Source organism: Colletotrichum jinshuiense, chromosome 6 (assembly GCF_051148585.1).
Source record: "Colletotrichum jinshuiense chromosome 6, complete sequence".
Classification (NCBI taxonomy): domain Eukaryota; kingdom Fungi; phylum Ascomycota; class Sordariomycetes; order Glomerellales; family Glomerellaceae; genus Colletotrichum; species Colletotrichum jinshuiense.
Window position 1 is genome coordinate 121,173 of NC_139313.1, and position 17,898 is coordinate 139,070.

Genomic DNA, 17,898 nt, shown 5'->3' on the forward strand with positions numbered 1-17,898 from the left:
CATGATTTCAACTTGGCTCGGAGTCTAGCTCCGACTTTGGCCAAGAGAATAGAGCTTTGGATTTCAGCCATGAGAATTGGCAAGCTAGAGAGGAACGTAGTTTCAAAGACGCCTCGGCGGCTGATGGCGCTCAAAGAACGTTTCCAGCGAATCTAGTCGCCGAGAAATAGTTTGGTATTGTCGGGCTAGAAGGCTTGGCAGAAAGGTGTGATTTGGGACCAACAGGGGAAGGCCAGGCAGAGCCGAGTGTGTGGTAACGAAAGGCTAGAGCAAAATCGGTTATGCCATACCAGAAGGAGGGATAAGGACTCTTGGAGTCGGAAAGGGCGTCCTGCCCCGATGGCATGGTGAGGCAGCCACAGTTCTAAGAGTACACAAAGTGCTCATTGAAGCCACAAACAACAACAGAGACGTTCGCCTAATTGGTAGTGAACACGAATCGGCGCCAGGTACCGGTAGTATGGTGAGGCAGCCATAATGCCAAGAGTACACACAAAGTGCTCGTTGAAGCCACAAACAACAACAGATACGTACGCCTCCTAACTGAGGGTAAGATCGAATCGGCTCCCGCTAGTGGACCCAGATTATGACACCTTGGGCCCTGGTGCATCTAGCGAAGCCACACGAACGCAAACGGACTTGCCGGGTTGGAGAAATAAAGAGCTGTCGAACAATTGCGGGGCCTGTTTCTTTAATCCAAGGGCACACAGCGTTGTTATAAGCCTCCCAGAAACAATGCCGTGTGAAACAGGCGCAACGATAGTTCGCCCAAAGTAGGTGCGAGACATCGCCTGGCTGGCCTGGATAATGCCGGGGGACGTTCGTGTAGTGCTGTATCAGGGGGCGGTGATTACTGTGATTGGTTTCTTGTTTTCTCGGCTCCATACTGCTGGGAAACAGTTTACGACCCAAGGACATGGATAAGCGCTAAAACCTAGCCTACGTTCTCAGGTTTGAATGCATCACGGAACGGTCTCGGCGCAACCGGTAAACGCACGGGCAACTACCGGGCGGTGTGGGGCTCGGCCCCGAACTCCGGACCTCCACCCACCTTACAGACACAGTTGCTAACCGACCTTCCTTTTTGGTCCATGAACCGACGTGTTCTTCATGCACAACAGATCGCCGTTGTGTTGCGTGTGACAATCTAGCGCCGACTCAAGTGTGCCGTACATGCGGCCAATCTTCAGCTTAATTCTAGGGAGGGGGAAGGGAGACAGCATGGCACCTCTTTTCTTCCATGCAAAATGCGGGATCTTCCGCCGTTCGGCCAAGCTGTCACATTTTTTTGATCGTAAACGGGTTAGCTGGTGGTGAGGCCACCGCCCTAGGAGGAGTTTCGACCTGTCCCGCCCTGCTTTCGGGATAGAACATGATCCATCTTAGGTGGCAACGTGGAACTGGTCGGTGCATCGGACCAGACTGTTGTTGCACACGCTATTCACAGGTTCACCAAGAAGCCACGCCCGAAGCATGGGCCATGGTCTTGAATCCCAAGGACTTGGGACACGAGGGAAAAATCTAGCCTCGCGTGGCTCGCGCCTCTGAACATTCCACAACCCATGGCTTCTCCTACTAATTTGAAATTAGTGCGTGGCCTCTCGTGGGATTTTCGCCTCTACCACGTTGATATAATTTCAAAAAGCGCCGGCAAACAGATACCTCCAAAGCGCGCGAGCACCGTTTTCGTTCAACTGACGTCACATGGCATCTGCAATCCATCCCACTTGCCGCCTTGGGAAGCCGCTCCGTTCAGCGCACGCCTGCTGCCCACCTCTCTCAGTGCCGTCTCGTTTCCCGACCACGTAACCACCGCAGACTACATCCTACAGCTCTCATCTCACTTTGACGTCCGCAACTCCATCAATTTTAGGATTAATGAGCAACTTCCAAGGCCGCTCATTCTTCCGATCCGTCATCTTCATTGTAGTCATAGTCCTCGTCGTCGCATCCTGGAATCATAACAGCTCCTCTCGAGACACCATGGCCGAAGAAAACAATCACGCCGGCGAGCATGCCGACGCCCTCTCCCACCTCTCCGTCCGCATCCGTCAAACATCAAGCTCACCTCCCACGCTGGCGCTATCAGTGACGAACAACCACGACGCCCCGCTCACCATCCTCCGATGGAACACCCCTCTTGACCCGCTTGCTATCCAAGTCGGACTTCTCTCCATCACGCCCGAGGGCAAGGATGAGCCGCTCGAATTCCCCACCATCCAGTTGCGCCGGGTCATGCCGCCGCCACAGCAAGACATTGTCACTCTCCAGGCAGGCGAGCGTAAGGAGCAGGAGCTGGTCCTGAAGGAGCCCATCGTGCCGCTTGACCAGCTCGGCAAGGGGGGCCGCGTGGCGGTCAAGGGAAAGTGGCAGACCGTATGGCCCACGACGGCAGACAAGCTCACCAAGGAGACCATCGAGAAGCTGCAGTTTGGTGATGGAGTTTTGACCGGCGAGTTCGAGAGCGAGACCATTGATTTTGTCATTGCATAGAAAAGGAAGGGGCTTGATTGAGTCAAGTTGGATCGCATTATCTCGTTGCCCGGCCAAAGGTTCGTTGCCCATTCTGTGCCCCGTTTCTACTAGCCATCCTCAAATGCCTCACGGCATGGCATCCACATGCACAGACGGCCTGGCACGCGTGAATCGCCTCCAAAACGTGCTTCGACAACGTGGCCTGGGCATGGGAGTTGGCAACTAGCTGCGGCGCGACGAAAATCGAATCACTTTGGTCTGGAGCGGTCTTCAAGTAGCGAGGATGTGACGGAGGCGCCCTGTCACGCTTGTTAGCCTATTTAGTTCGTTCATCTCCTAGACCATTCTTGTCAGTCCGGTCCTCCTTAGACTTGTCAGTGAACATTTCTGTTGAAATTGAGTTACATAGCATTTTACACACCCTTCTTCAGTCCAGGCGTCGTTCTTCACGTGGCCAGCTTATAGCATCGAACCAGCACCAAATGATATCCCACTTCTTGGGCTAGTGATTATTAATGTGCCAGTTAAGGTTCCCGAGGCGTATCTGCAGGATGCTTCTGGAATTGAGCAACTAACAAATCTCAAGGGTCCTCGTCATCTGTTCTCATTCACTAAAATAATACCGCCCTTCTGGTCAAGGTTATGAGCTAACGACGTTAGCACGAGACACAGGTCTCGACTATCCAAACTGCCGTCCACAGCCACCACCAACGCCGCCCGTACGCCGGCCCCCAAGCTATCTCCTTTGGCTTAGACTCCAGTGACAATTGCCTAGTGCCCTCGCCACAGTTACATAAGCATGCGAAGGCCAAGGCGCGGGCTCTTCTGCGGGTCACGCTGGTAGGGCGCTTTCCTCGAACGGCCTCATCACATCCTGCCACGAGGGATAGGGACAGCAGCCTCCGCTTGCAGAATTCAGTCCGGCCTAGTCCAACGAAGAAACTTTTTGGGACTCAGAAAGTTCAGCGGAGGGATCATGAGGCTTCGGTAATTGCCATCTGATCTGAATGTGCCGCGTTTACCGAGGGGAGAGCCTTCTCTGAAGCAAGTTTGGGCATACAATACAGAACGATATGGTGTCCCAATGCAGCCCCGACTTCCGTTTCCATCCGGGCCTGTAGCTTCTCAGGCTCCCATTCGCCATAGATGAGATCCAAGACAAGCAAACGGCCCTGGATGTCGCAGTATTTGGTATGTGTGGGCCGACCAACCCCTCCTTTCCCCATACGCCTTCAACTGCCGCGTCCACGACAACCTGGGGGCGGCGGTCGAGAACACCACCCATCGACGTAATTTCAGATGGAAGTCGAACTCAACATCCATTCACTCAAACGAGAAAATACGCGCCCGGAAGTTGGCTCTGCTCCTAGAATAATGCAGGTGGTCTAGGAGGATCGATCAGCCGCAGATTACTTTAACGTGGATTGATTTAAAGCTAATTAGCTCTGCAGAAGCTAGAACATCAGATCATTTTTGTTTTCTAATCCTTTTTCGATGGCAAATTCCCCGAAGCTAATCAGATGAATGTCGAAACTCGTTTTCATCACCACCATCCTCGCACCGGACCATCATACGCAACCGTGTCCGAACTATACGCGCCAGCAGGGACAGCTGCGTCGAGAGGCAGAACGACGTTCGGTCTGCTGAGTTTTCAGCCCACCTAAAAAAAAAGGAAGATACCCAGTGTGTAACTTGTGAAGAATTGAAGCTTCAAACCGGACCCGGCGGATATCTGCATTATTCCGTCACGTCAACTAAGACCCAGCCCATTAGTTCTAACCAGCAAACACCACATCATCATGCCCAACACACACTGTTCCCGTTTTCTTGGATATGCGTTAGACTAATGATATCGAGTCAGTTTGTCCCTTCCCCGGAACAAAAGCTCGCCTCTACAGCCGGCTCGTCCATGTGGACCAAATGTTGCCTCTTCTCTTCACTGCGTTCCGAAAACGGCAACGACCATATACCAGAACGTTACGGTGACGGCTGGGGAATTTGTGTCTCTTCAAATCTGGCGGCATTGAATATTGTGCGCTTCCATACATCATCCACCAAAGTGAGTCTGTGGCATGTTTATCAGGATAGCTACCCATGGTGATCCCTACAGGAACACGATGTCGGAAAACAAGGTCCGCTTTGCCTTCAGGCGAACCAACAAAAAAAATCTCTTGCAACAACATTGAAACCATGGCCAGGGAACGAAGCGGATGATTCAACGAGTGGCAGGACCTCTAGGCATGGTACCCTTTCCCCTCTTCTTCGACTGGTTCCGCTGAAAGGTTCATTAATCTAGGTGGAATGCATCGACACTCGGAATCCACAGAGGCCGGCCCTTGCTTGGACGACTCCTGGCGTATCGGTTTTGATCGAAGCGCCGTGATGATTGACAAGTCATTCCTGCTCGGGGACCGTCGTCACCGGAGCGTGTGATTCGACCTCCTACATACGTCGTTACTGTTGAACCTCTCAACACCGCCAGCAGGTATTTCTATCGCCGCACTTGAATGACCCCAACCACATTGCGATCGAGCGCTAACCAGACAGAAAGAAGCACTTTCTCAGCAGGATAGCATGTCAAACGATCGTACGCTGAACTCCGGCCCGCGCCGGATCGCCCTAGGGCCTCAAAGACAACCAAAAGGCAAAGCGCTGTACAAGAGAACATCGATGGGAACCTCATCGGCACGACCAGCGTTCCTAGAGCCCAAAAAAAGTCCCATGTGACGGTCCCGGACCAACATAAATCGGTAGACCTGGCCGGTGCCCAAACCCCATCCCGGACCCGGGACCCGGGAATGGACAGAGGTCATCTCGGTTAGCAAAAACTCACGAGCCAGGGCCGCTGCACTAACGCTTTGTACACAGGCCTACCCGTACTACCCCATGCTTTACCATCATATGATCGATCATTGGTCCGAGCTGGGTTCGCTTGCTCCCCCACATTCTCTCCACGATCAGGATGTATTCAGCCGAGCCTGCGGTTCTTCAACTCGCGTGCCTCAGCCCACTACATTTGAACGTCGCAATTCAGCCCCAACGCCTTTAGCTCTTACTTCAGGGCCCTGCAGTCAACTTACTCGAAGACAGTTTCTGTGTCAGTTCCTTTACGGCATGAACGATTCCACACAACGGCTCTTCGCATGGTTAATACATGTGTTAGTGGCCGGCAAGTTCGGAAGCTGCGTGCTATGCATTTGTCTTGTCTTCCTGTCTTGATTGTCTATCCATCTGATACCGGTAAAATATGCTAACGCCTTGCGAGGTTTCATACCAACGCTTCTACACCGGTTCCTAGTCATACTGGGCTTTCAAGTCCTTGCCTCAACATTATCACAGCGTCCTCGAAAGATCGCGCATTAACGAGACGTGCCCGCCAGATCCAGGGCCGGGAGAACCCCACGATCGTAATCGTTTCGGCCCTACACCAGTACATGCAAAGATGGTCATCTAGGACCGACTCTTAGAACGACACGACCATTATTTTTGTTCCTTTCCCTACGTCCTCGATTAAGCAACCACGTCCTTGCTAGGGGGAGTACCCAGGCCATTGTGGTTGCGGAAGAACAAGACACCCTTGCCCTCACCCTGGGCCTCAGCGCTCGGCTCGACCCACTGGCACATGCGGGCGGACTTGTACAAAGCCTTGATAAAGCCAATGGGGCCTTCCCTGACATCAGCGCGGTAGTGGATGCCCATGACAGGCTTGATGGCCTCGGAGGCTTCATCGGCGTTGTAGAAGGGGATGGTGCTGATGTAGTGGTGAAGGACATGGGTCTCGATGATTCCGTGGAGGAGGTGACGTCCGATGAAGCCCATCTCACGGTCGATAGTGGCGGCGGCACCGCGAACGAAGTTCCACTGGTCGGCGGTGTAGTGAGGAAGGGTAGGGTCGGTGTGCTGGAGGAAGGTGATGGCAACTGCAAATGACTGTTAGCAGGGGCCGGAGATATCGAGAATCATTCGACGAAACTTACCGAGCCAGTGGTTGACCCAAAGGTAGGGGATGAAGTACCAGACCAAGAGGTTGGACCAGCCGAACTTGTTGCCGAGGATGGTGAGGATGCTGATGGTGATGCCCAAGCCGATATCAGACAGGATGATGAGCTTGGCATCCTTGGCCTCGAAAATGGGACTGCTGGGATCGAAGTGGTTGACACCACCACCAAAGCCATTCTGCTTGCCCTTACCGCGGCCCTCGCGCTGGCGCTCGTGGTAGTTGTGGCCGGTGACGTTGGTCATGAGGTAGTTGGGCCAGCCAACGAGCTGCTGCAAGACGAGCATCAGGAAGGTGAAGGCAGGAGTCTCCTCGGTCAACTCAGCAAGTTCGTGGACCATGCGGCCGGCACGGGTTGCGTGCTGCTCGCGAGTGCGGGGAACGAAGACCATGTCACGCTCAATGTGTCCAGTAGCCTTGTGGTGCTTGCTGTGGGAGATCTGCCAGCTGAAGTAGGGGACCAGGAGGGCGGAGTGGAGGACCCAACCGACAGTGTGGTTCAGCGTCTTGGAGGGCGAGAAGGCCTGGTGACCGCACTCGTGGGCGATGACCCAGAGACCGGTGCCGAACAGACCCTGGAGGACGGTGTACACTGCCCAGAGAGCGACTCGAGCAGCCTTGGAAGGGACATACTCGGGCGTGACAAAGTTGTGCCAGAGAACGAAGACGGTGGCCAAGCAGGCAATGTCCCGGGCAATGTAGGCGAAGCCTCGGAGAGCAGAACGCTCGAAGCAGTGCTTCGGGATGGCGTCGTGAATGTCCTTGATGGTGAAGTCGGGAGGGGTGAACTCGTTGCCGTAAGTGTCGTACAGCTTGGCATAGTTGGCCTTCTTGGGAGCGGCAGCGTCAGAAGCCAAGGAAGACAAGGACGTGGACGAAGCAGAACCACGAGGGGATTCGACGGGCGAACCCGCGGTAGTCGAGGGCACTGAAGCGTCGGTATCGGTGGTGGACGTGACGGTGCGGCGAAGGACCGGGTTCTTAGCCGCCGGCGTCGACGAAGTAGTGGCAGACATGGCTCTGATGTGTGCTTGTGCTGCTCTGGAAGAGGGCAGCTTGTATGTTGGCCTCGGTGTTGATGGCTACACTGAGAGGAACGACGGACAAGTTCCAATGGCCCTTGGGAAACAGAGAGGGATACCGACTAGGTCGCGGGGGGGAAGCCAGACGAAGGGCGGAAAGATGAGGAAGGGAGGGGGACTAATAAATGAAGCACGAAAGGGAAAAAAGATGGTCGGTATCGGGTCGTGGCGGAGGCGAAAGACAAAATGGGTAGCAAACGATGGACCGGGACGGGGCCCGTTGTCAAGTGTCTCTCTATGCGTGCAAGGTCTTGCTAGCTGGTATCAAGGGCTGGTCAGGTACAGCAACGGGTGGTGTGTGAGAATCCTTGCGAGGTAGATGGTGGCGTGTAGCTAAGGTCCTGCGCGGATATGTGGTGGTAAATCTGGTGCTCAGTGCGTAGTGCTGGCCGACGGGTTCTGTCCCTCGGTTCCCATGTCTCCGTTTTTGTTGGGGACGCAAGTACTGGAGAACGAGTTGTTGCTTGTGGTCGCGGGGGGTTGCAGGGCACGGTGCAAGGGGAGGAGGGACGGAAGGGATGAAATGCGTGGCAGGGGGGGGGGGGGGGGGTGTGTGGGCAACATTTCCTGGAGGTGCTGCTGGATTTTGCTGAGCCTGTTATTTATTAAGTTATCCACCAAGGAGGAGGCGACAAAACGAGGTACAAGAATGCAGTATCCAGCCATTGTAAGTAAAGAAAATGGGAATGTACCTTCCCCCCCCCTCCAAAGTGGTGAGGTGTTCCTCGAGGCCGGACGGATGGGAAGACTAAGACCGGGAGTTGGGTGGACGCAACAGGTATTCAGATCCGCAACAAGTTGGGATAATGGAGAATTTCCATACGGAGACCGACACGGGCTTTGGTAGCAAATCCCATTATCCATTGACTAAAACAAAAGCACAGTCATTATCCCGGCCGATGCTGTTGCTCTCCATGTATTAGTGACATGTGGTATGCTTGTGCTGGCTTGAGTCGCAGCAGGCTGGTTGCCCCTCCATGTTCACAAGCCAAATCCCGTATCTACCTGCTTCACTTGCTAGAGGACCACCTGCTCAAGGAGACGCCGAAAATGGACGGGGTCCTGGAAGTCGATACTTGATATTTTTATTTTTTACTTTAGGAGAAGAGAAGAAGTAGGGAGAGAAAAAAAAAAAAAAAAAAACCGGACCGGCTCGCAAGAATTTTTTGGGACGAAGTCGGCGGCCCAAAGGGTCTTCTACGGTACGTACCTGCTGCTAGCTTCCTTAGTTGGAGGCGAGGAGGGAGAGGTGGTTGAGAAGTCGAGGTACATGGACATGTGTTCCTTCCACTTCCACCCCGTTTTAAGTTCGTCCCTGCTGCCTCAATCCAACGTAGCCGCACTGGAAAACTTGAGGGGAAGCAGGTGCAGCTGTGCTGGCTGCATGCCCTGCGGCATTGCTGCATAGACACAAGGCAAGACGACTGCGTTCCTGCTCAGCCTGTGACACTTGGTGTAGTGGCTGGATGGGGACGGATGTGCTCTTCTGCTCCAAATCCCCCTATCCCGCCACCCCGGAGACTTAAACAAAATCTGGATCATTACGGATTCTCCGCTGTGGTCAAGTTTTACTGTGTACTGTGCAGTAAACCATTCCCCTGTTGGCTGTCGGGAGGCAAACCGCTGACTGTAACTCATAGCAGGCACAGGCATCGAAAACGCCGAACCTAGAAAGGAGAGTGGAATTGAGGGTGGTGTCTGGCGGGAAGGGGCACCCCCTGGCCGGGAGCCTCTCTCCTCCATCCTCTCTCCCACTCCTCCTTCCCGCCCCACCTTCCCTGGCACTTTCCCAGCCAGCCAGCTAGCTGCATCTGCATCCGCACCCTGCACTCTCATGCGCTGAACTGCCCAAGTCGCTCTCGGCTCTGCTTGCCTTGACCGCCGTGACCGCATCACCAAAACCCCGAGTCAAGGTACTTGGGATCGGTACAGCATTGGGAACGCTCTAACTGGATGCCTCCGGCCCACCGGCGCACTGGAAAGAACAAGGCTAGACATGTCGCCAAACTCACCGCCTTTCGATTTTGTCTTGTGTGAATTTCTGCATCCAACGGCACGAGCAGCTCTGCTCCGTCAGTGGCACCATCTGCTTAGTCGATCACCAAGACCGTTCCGGGTCCCTTGGCAGACCAACTTTTGAAGGTTGGAACTGGGCGTTGGATGCAGAGGAGAGCTTCGCACGAGAGGACTGTCGATCCTGTATTGGTCTCTGCCACAACCCCGATTAGGGCATGTTTTGCACAAGACATTGCCTATCCTGCAGCACGAATCCTCCAAGACCCATGTCGCTGTCGTGTAAGTCGAAGCTGATGTGCCGCCCTCGGCTGCACTAGACGTGTCGCCGCTCCCGTGGTGTATGTCAGGCTAAGCCTACGTTCGCCGACCTCCCGTCTTATAGCCAAAGTATACGGAACCCTGGCCCTTGATTGGCCTTTTTGTTGGTGGAACAGCCACATCTACCGTAGTAGTCACCCGCCCCTCCCCAGATGTCTGTCGAATCCCATTCCCAGAAGGTGCTATCGTTCGTCTGAGCATGTGAATATGGCGCCTGTTCGGGGTGAGATCCAGATCGGAAATCCTCTAGGCGCAGACGGCGGTGCGGCGTGGTCGAATGCGAGTCAGATCGAAATCAATATCAGTAGCTCCCTCTCTTGTCGGCTAGTACCAACAGAGGCTCGGGTTGCTCCAGACTCTGTTGTTCCACCGATTTTCTCCGACCATTTCGCGATCAGGAGATTTCACCTCATTATGGTATGTCCCTGGGGTGAGGCTCGATATATGTACCCGGCGGAGAATACCATGCGTGCCGGAATCGACCAGGGCAAGGCGTTGGATTCCATCGCGTTGGCAGGACTCAGGAGTCATTGGGGAGCAGATCGATTACGGCTTCTGGGAACGGGGGTACGTACCCGAGTTCCCCACGCTTGCAGGAGGGGAAACAGGGGGATGAAGGACCCCACGAACGAAGCAGCGGAATGAGGACAGACACGACAGACTGGGCCCCTTCGATTGGACAGTAGCATCCTGAGCCAGCCCCAGCCAACAGCCCAGCCAATCGGGAACAGAGCATACAGCTGACGCGGCTAGCCAATCATGGCACCCCAGCCGGGGAAGGGACGAATCTTGAATTGACGCCCACAGTCGACGACAACATCAAATGTTCAGAAATGCACCTCCCCGCTGGCGACTCCTGAATCGCTTTGCATTCATTTCCATATCCAAAAGCGGCATCCCAAGGTACGGTAATGTTCGAGTCGGGCGAAACCGCAAGACACCGGGTGAAACGGCCTTGGACCGAGTCGATTGAGTGCAGCGTGGCCGCCGAGACCCTGAAACAAGGTGGGACGGCCGTTTTCTGGAAGCAATGTGGCATTCCAGGGTCCATATTTGCCTACCTCGCTTCTGCAGTGTGATGATCTTTCACTCTCCTTTTTTACCCTATTTTTGCAGCTCTCGAAATTTTCTGTTGGGGTTGGTTTTTTGTTGGGATGGTTGCTGGACAGGGCTGGCCTTGTCAGGACGCGAGCTTCATCAGTACGTACTGCCCGCCTCCCCACTTAGATGGACGAATACTTGGTCTGTGCCCCCATTTACTATGCTTTTCAGGGATACGTACCTCGGGAAGCTCAGGACGGGCCATTCTTCATCACCCTTAGCTACAACAACCCGCCTCTCACTCAAAAAACAAAACTCCATTGACTTTTTAGCAGTTCTCCTGTCGTGGGGCTTTCGTACGATGGAGCCCAGACAACGAGGCCATGGAGACTCTCGAGAGCCAATCCCGACGCACTCGATTCAAAGAACAAGGGGCAGGGGAAGCTGATTGCCAGCCGATGAACGCCTGCCAATAGCACCCAATTTACAACAATCACATGGAAATTGCTCGACTTTTGATTCCTTCGTCTCGGCTTGGGCAGGTGTTCGTAATGGAGGATGCCTCAGGGGCGGCTGGGGGGTGACGATACGTTTGTGGGATTTCGGATATTGCAGCCAACGACAACCAACCTGTTCGCACGAGGAGCTGTGTGTCCTGCTCATCAGGGCAATCGCGCAAATCAGCTCCACATCACCATAAGACCATGTGGCCCGCTGCTTATTCCTACTATACCCGAGGCTGGTTCCCTTTGCGACCCAAGGTTGTCTCTCACATGTGATTTAAACTCATCGACGGGGGACATGAGGCGGCCATGACAGGATACCTCAGTGTCACAACATCGCTTTCTGCCCTTGCTAACACTCACATTTCGTTGGTTTTCAAGAAAGCAGGGAATGACGGCATTGGCTCTTTGTTAAAGCCCCCATGTCTCAGCGAAAGTCTCCTGCGAGCCGACGCACCCAACGGGAGAGGGGTTTGCTCGCAAATCATCAGTCTCTCTAAACCTTGCGTAACCCCCTTTGCCCCGCGTTGTCTTGGATCTGCTGGTTCGACCGCTTGCCCTAGCTACGTGCCCTGATCAAGTCACCAATTTGGTATACGAAGTACCTCGACTTGCTCAGCATCTTCTCGCGGAAGTGCTCGTACAGTACCAATCACGGGCAGCTAGCTACAGTTTGACTTTATACGCCTCAATATCTCAGGCGACTTGTACGATGTTCAGAAGATAATGCTTGTTTGGCGCTGTCCCATCCTCAGCATTTTCTCTCGGTCACAAGGAGTTGATGATGATGACGGTTCTTATATGTCACCAGAACGGAGGCGGCTGTTGTGAACCCAAACAGGAGTACGGGAACCTCATCCACGCCCAATCCTTCACCCCTGAGAGCACAAACACGGGCAGGACCATGCATACTTTGTAGTATGCTAGGTCTCCATGTGAATGCCACTGCTACGACTGTTGGCCTTGACCCAACTCCAACACGCCCCCTTACCGCCGAGAAAATAAACCCGCCAGCTGTATGGCGGCTTTGAGGTTCGCTGGCAGCCAACCGCGGATAGCGAAAATGGCATTGCTCATCAGGGAATGTCTGAGGTTGCGTCGATTCTAACTGTGATTGCCTCTCAACCCGATCACGATGCGATAGTTCCGGTGGTCAGCTGTCAGCCCTCGTTCTGCGTGACCATTTTATGCTTGAAGGCTCCACGGCGTCCACACTCACCATTTTTACGGTATCCGGTATGACACCCCCAACCGTCTGGCTGCTGGGTTTATGTTTTACTAGCATACATGACTGTACTCATCAACTTCCAATACCGCTAGACATCAAACTCTGTGTCGCAGACAGAAGAGGTGGCGGATACTTCTCCTTTTCCCAACCTCACTCAGGCCTGCATTACTTGTCAATTCCCGTAGGAGGTGTGACGAAACTTCGCCTCCCGGGGAACTATTATGCAGATCTCCATTCCATTTTCAGCTCTTTATCTAGCAAGGACGCGGGAGTAATGGTGAATCACTACCCCGCCATGGGTGTCGACATCCCACGCGTACCTGGCTTGACCTACTGACGACGACCTTTGCCCCTTATTCGCCAGGGACCGAGACACCCAACAACACAACCCCGCGTCTCTCAATGTCCTTTCTAAACTGTTCTGGCAGGCATTTACCTACGTCCTGATTTGACCGCAGCGGCCGTATCAACTGCGCGGGGTTCATCTATGAATCAGTATTGAATGACGTGCATTCCAGGAAGCAAGGAGGCGGTAGCTAGTAAGCGGGGACGGGAGACCTGTTTACCACCACCAAACAGGAAAAAGGAAGCAGGAGGTAAGGCCGGCATGCCACTCTGAGGACGATGCCGCGCTGCTGACCGTCGTCGCAGCAATCAGCACGGCGGGGATCTGCTCAATCCAACGACTCGCCCCCTTCGTCTTCTATCTTGGTTCAACTGAAGCATTACCCACTCTCCATCTTCGCATGGTTTCCGCAACAAACAATCCAGAAAAGATCCGTGACCTTATGTCGAGTCGTTCTATACAAATGTAATTCCGTAATCACATATGCTTGGTTGGTTGGAGCAAAATCTTTGTCTTTTGATGCGAGAGATGCCCAAATCTTCTACTAGCTCACACCTTGGAACAGTATGACATACCGTCGGATATGACATACCGTCGGAATACATCATTACAGGCCAGGTTGTTTTGATCTTGTATTGATGTTGTCATATATACGTACAATCGTTTGCCACTTCTAATCTATGCGGAATTTCTCATCAACGCCGAGTCCAAAGCAATAACAAAACCCAAGACATTAACCTTTACAACACCAAACGATCCAGATGCGTGAAAAAATAATAAAACCCAAAGGAGACAAAAGGGGTATATCAGACCGCAAACCCAAGCTCCTCCCTCCCGTCGTCCACAAGCCGTCCCCATTCCAATAACAATCGGAACATGTAAATCCTCATGTCTTCCCTTCTGAGCGCCTTCGCCGCCCATTCTCTCCCTTCCTCCGCAATCGCCGCCGCCCTCCTCTTCCCCTCCGTGTCTGCCCCGAAATACCGTAACAGATCCCAGAGCTCGTGCAATCTCACGTCGACGGGGACGTAGTGCCGCCACGCGTGCACCCTCTCGCCGAACCACGTCCGGAACAGGCCGCTTCTATACACGAGGCTCCTGCTGCGTAGAAACGGGATGAAGCGCCCGCTGAACCCGGCGCCATCCAAGTCCATCAGGTGCGCGTACTTCCAGTGATCACTGAACGCAACTTTGCCCTTGCTGGGCTCCTCTTGCCCGATGCCCCAGAAGGTGTCCCTCTCGCTTTGGCAGTCGTCTTCGTGGCATTTGGACCACCCACCCACGAAGCCCACGTCAAAGTCCGGCATGTCGTCTGACCGGCCAACCTCCTGCTGCCCGTCGTGTTGGGCCTTGGGTATCCTCCGTATCGAATTTGCAGCTTGTACGAATCTCGCTCTCAGAAAACTCTGCCACGCTCCTCGCGCGGCATACCCGTCTGAGGCACTCCCCCGCCAGAACATGGTGTTCCGCTTCCTCTCCCACTCCACGCCCTCATCCTCGGTATACTGCGCCTTGTCCTCGTAATTCCACGGCGACGGCACAATGATATCCGCAAATCCCGATGTCTTGCTCTGGCTAAACACTGGGAACGGGGTCTTGGTGAAGACGGCCGCCGCAGGGGATAGCAAGAAGCCGTGGAGGTACGCCAAGTCCGGCTGGTGGCATAGGTCCGTCGCCATCGTCCAGTTGGACACGACAGGGCTATCGAAACCCTCGAAGACGCGGACCGCGTGTGGGCGGATACAGTCGCGGCACGATTCCTTGCGGGACCACCACCGCGTGTTCCGGGCGGCGGAGTCGGGAGGACAGGCCGGAGCGATGTAGTCGTAGTAAATCTGGTCTCGGATGCGGTCGGCGAAGTACGGCGACCGCACCTTCGGCCCTTGGACATTGTCCTCGTCGCTCCAGACCTTGGGATCTGACTTGTCAAATGACTTCAAGTCCTTGTTGTGCAATGACCTCGTCCTTGAGCCCAGCCCAATACTTTGCAGCTTCTGCATCTCCTCAAACGGAATGGCCACACGGGACTCGTCATTCAGGTTAATGGCAAAGTCCATGTCGGGCAAGTGCTCTGCAAACTCCTCGACCATATTCTGCATCGAGCGCATCATCCACATGTGCGACCCAGGTGTGCCGGGAGCCACGTCGACCTTGCCGCCGCGAACCCGAATACCGCCCATGCCCAGCCACGGCAACTCCGTCACATGGCTCGTCCGCTCCCGCAGCACGCCCGGCGCGATGCCCCAGAATGGCAGCAAGTCATCGTTGATCTGTGTAAAGTCGTCGATGATGGGTGACCCGTTGGCCACGGCGTACTCGTACCACTTGTCAAAGTTTGGAGGCGGCGCAAGGCCGTAACGGCGACGGTACTCGGCGACCGCATCGGCGAGAGTCGTGCTCTGGTTTGCCCGTGCTATCCAGGTGTCGGATGCTGTGTTGGCGACTGACAACAAGTCCGGTAAGGAGAGGGCGTCGGAGGAGTTGAAGTCTGGGTAGAAGACCAGGTAGGTGCCGCACAAGAAGCCGACTAGGACGATGTACCCCCCGGTGAGGAATCTCATAAGGCGCGGATCCCCTGCCGATGGGCCAGACGAACCGGCGATGTCCCCTTCATACCGCAAAAGTAAACCGACCCCAGCGATGGTAAGACCTCCAGCCACCATATAAACTAGGGAGTCGTCGACAGGGGCCGCTGTCTGCAGCATACGAACAAGTTGATGGGCGTATACCCCCGAAGCCGTGACAATCATCGCCAACGTACTAGGATGGATATCAGCCAAGACATAAAAGCCTGAAATGATGGCGATTGAAGCCACGGTACTGTCCGCCAAGAGGTCCCTGACATCAACGTAATGCAGGCCGAAAGCCCATCTGATGTTCCGGAGGTTGTAGAACGAGAAACACGCGAGGAGGGCCAGCACGCCCGCCGAGCTCAGGAAAAGACGCGATGCAAAGGCCCAGGCTTGCGGCGCATCGTCGACCGCATCCTGCCGCCACCTCGCGAGGCAGGCCAGCAATAGAGCATCCAGGACGACGGTCAAGACCTGCGCGAGCGGGAGCTGCCTTTCCCAGCGGAGGAAGTCTGGTGGGCAGATTGCGCCGGCAGATTCGGCCGACAGGGCGAGGGTAGCTCTCGCCGCGCAAGCCCAGAGGACGGCTAGGGTGATATAGCGCATGTAAGCTGCACTGGAGCAGCGTCGTGTTCGATTCTGATCGCCGATGGTCTGTTGCAGCTGGATTGCAGTGGGAGAAGCAGCCGTGTACACCGCGATTAGAGCTGGCAGGAACGTCTGTTGTGTGCACATGTCAGTTCACGAAACCTCGGCAAGTGGCCGATGATAATGATGCATGAACACACCTCGAAACTTTCCCAAGAACAATGGATCGTACGAATCGTACGCCAAAACAGCAGTGAGCGTAGGACGATGGCCCATCCGAGGAGGAAGGAAGGCGACAACAGAAACCGGCGACTTCGCACTGCATCAATCCCTGCCTGGAGGCGTCTTTGCCAGTCACGTTTCGAATTCGAGTAAGTCGCAAGCTGGTATCCGTCGTTGCTCGAGTTTTCCCGACATGATCGCCACTTGCACCATACCGCGATGAGCAGGCCGGATTCGAGAAGTGTTAAGATGGAGAAGTGTATTGGTCTCTCTGTCCGGGGACGGTCGTTGTCAGTAAGTCGCACCGGGAACAAAATTGAGTGGCAATAGGGGAATCGTATAGTCTCTTACCAAAGGCAGCGCTGCTGTTATACCGTGAGGATATCAAGGCGGTGCAAGCAAGTAGTAGAATGCTGTAGGCGAGTTGACGGTCAGTAAGATTGTCACTATACCGCACCTATTTTGTTTTGCGCATGGTGTTCAGGATGGCAGAGTCTCAAGTCTGAAGAGAAACCTCGAGGGCAATCATAATTGGCTGATCAAGCCGTAAGGAATTTAAGGCCGTTGGAAATGAACGACAGTTTTCAATGCTGATTGAGACCAAGGAATGAGGGTGTTCACTTACCATGCCGCCAACATGCCGTGTCTCTTAAGCGGGGCCGCCATCGGCCTTCACAATTGTGCTGCACAGGGCCGGCTTGGCACACGGAGGGACGGCGAGCAACTGAGCGAATCAAAAGCTGCAGGAGGTCGAGCGTAGAAACGTCGCAGTATTATCGCATTCTGGTCTTCGTGACCATTTCCCCGCTACACTTCCTCTCGTAGAGCAGAACAGTGTAGGACGACTGGAGAGGGAACGCAAGAAAAGGAGATTTGGGGCGGCGAGAGCAGACCAAACAAAGCCAAACCAGACCAAGTCGAAAAGAAGGGGAGAGGGGGGAAAAGACGTGAAAGAACGGCGCCGGCTCGAGTGTAGCGGTTCCTGGCACTTGGCTAGCGTGCCCCCCGATGCCCATCGTGCTGCCTGTCCCTCGTATTTGGCTCCGGTAGTACGGATATACGAGCAACCAGCTTCCAGGTCGGAACCCATTATGCTTGCTCTACCTGTGACTAGGGGGATGACCAATGATGCAGAGGTGTCGTGTGGCATTGGACCATCATTGTGCCGTACAACCGGCCCACAAGTGCCATGCGTGGATCTGTTTATCTTCAACTGACAATTCCTTCCATATTGTCGTTATGCCAGGAACATGGCTGGTAACTGGTTTTGCTGCTACCCTTGATTCAATGAGTTGTTTCTATTCCAAGAAAAGAGTTGGCGTCATGGGCACTTTTCCAACGGTGTGACATGCGTCGTGGGCCGTGGGCCCGGGGTTGCCCCCAGTGGCCCCCCTATATAAGTGCGTTTTCCAAGGCAGAAGAGCACCGTACCAGACGACGCCCCGAGCGTGCTGCTACTCCGCGGCGTGTGTACGTACGGAGTACGTGTGCCTATGTGTCTGAGAGGAGCGG

General features: G+C 54.5%; 3 protein-coding genes across 3 annotated transcripts; 1 reads left to right on the forward strand and 2 right to left on the reverse strand.

The window, feature by feature from the left end:
- Window positions 1-1,878: 1,878 nt before the first annotated feature.
- EsH8_VI_000033 (uncharacterized protein) lies at window positions 1,879-2,493 on the forward strand (the record flags this gene model as incomplete). Its single annotated transcript, XM_083271286.1, has 1 exon — window positions 1,879-2,493. The coding sequence occupies one exon, from the start codon at window positions 1,879-1,881 to the stop codon at window positions 2,491-2,493; it is 615 nt and encodes a 204-aa protein (XP_083126460.1).
- Window positions 2,494-5,985: 3,492 nt separating this feature from the next.
- Window positions 5,986-7,488, reverse strand: EsH8_VI_000034 (fatty acid desaturase-domain-containing protein; the record flags this gene model as incomplete). Its single annotated transcript, XM_083271287.1, has 2 exons — window positions 5,986-6,395; window positions 6,453-7,488. The coding sequence occupies 2 exons, from the start codon at window positions 7,486-7,488 to the stop codon at window positions 5,986-5,988; spliced, it is 1,446 nt and encodes a 481-aa protein (XP_083126461.1).
- A 6,324-nt stretch (window positions 7,489-13,812) lies between these two features.
- On the reverse strand, window positions 13,813-16,311 carry EsH8_VI_000035 (uncharacterized protein; the record flags this gene model as incomplete). Its single annotated transcript, XM_083271288.1, has 1 exon — window positions 13,813-16,311. The coding sequence occupies one exon, from the start codon at window positions 16,309-16,311 to the stop codon at window positions 13,813-13,815; it is 2,499 nt and encodes an 832-aa protein (XP_083126462.1).
- Window positions 16,312-17,898: the final 1,587 nt, after the last annotated feature.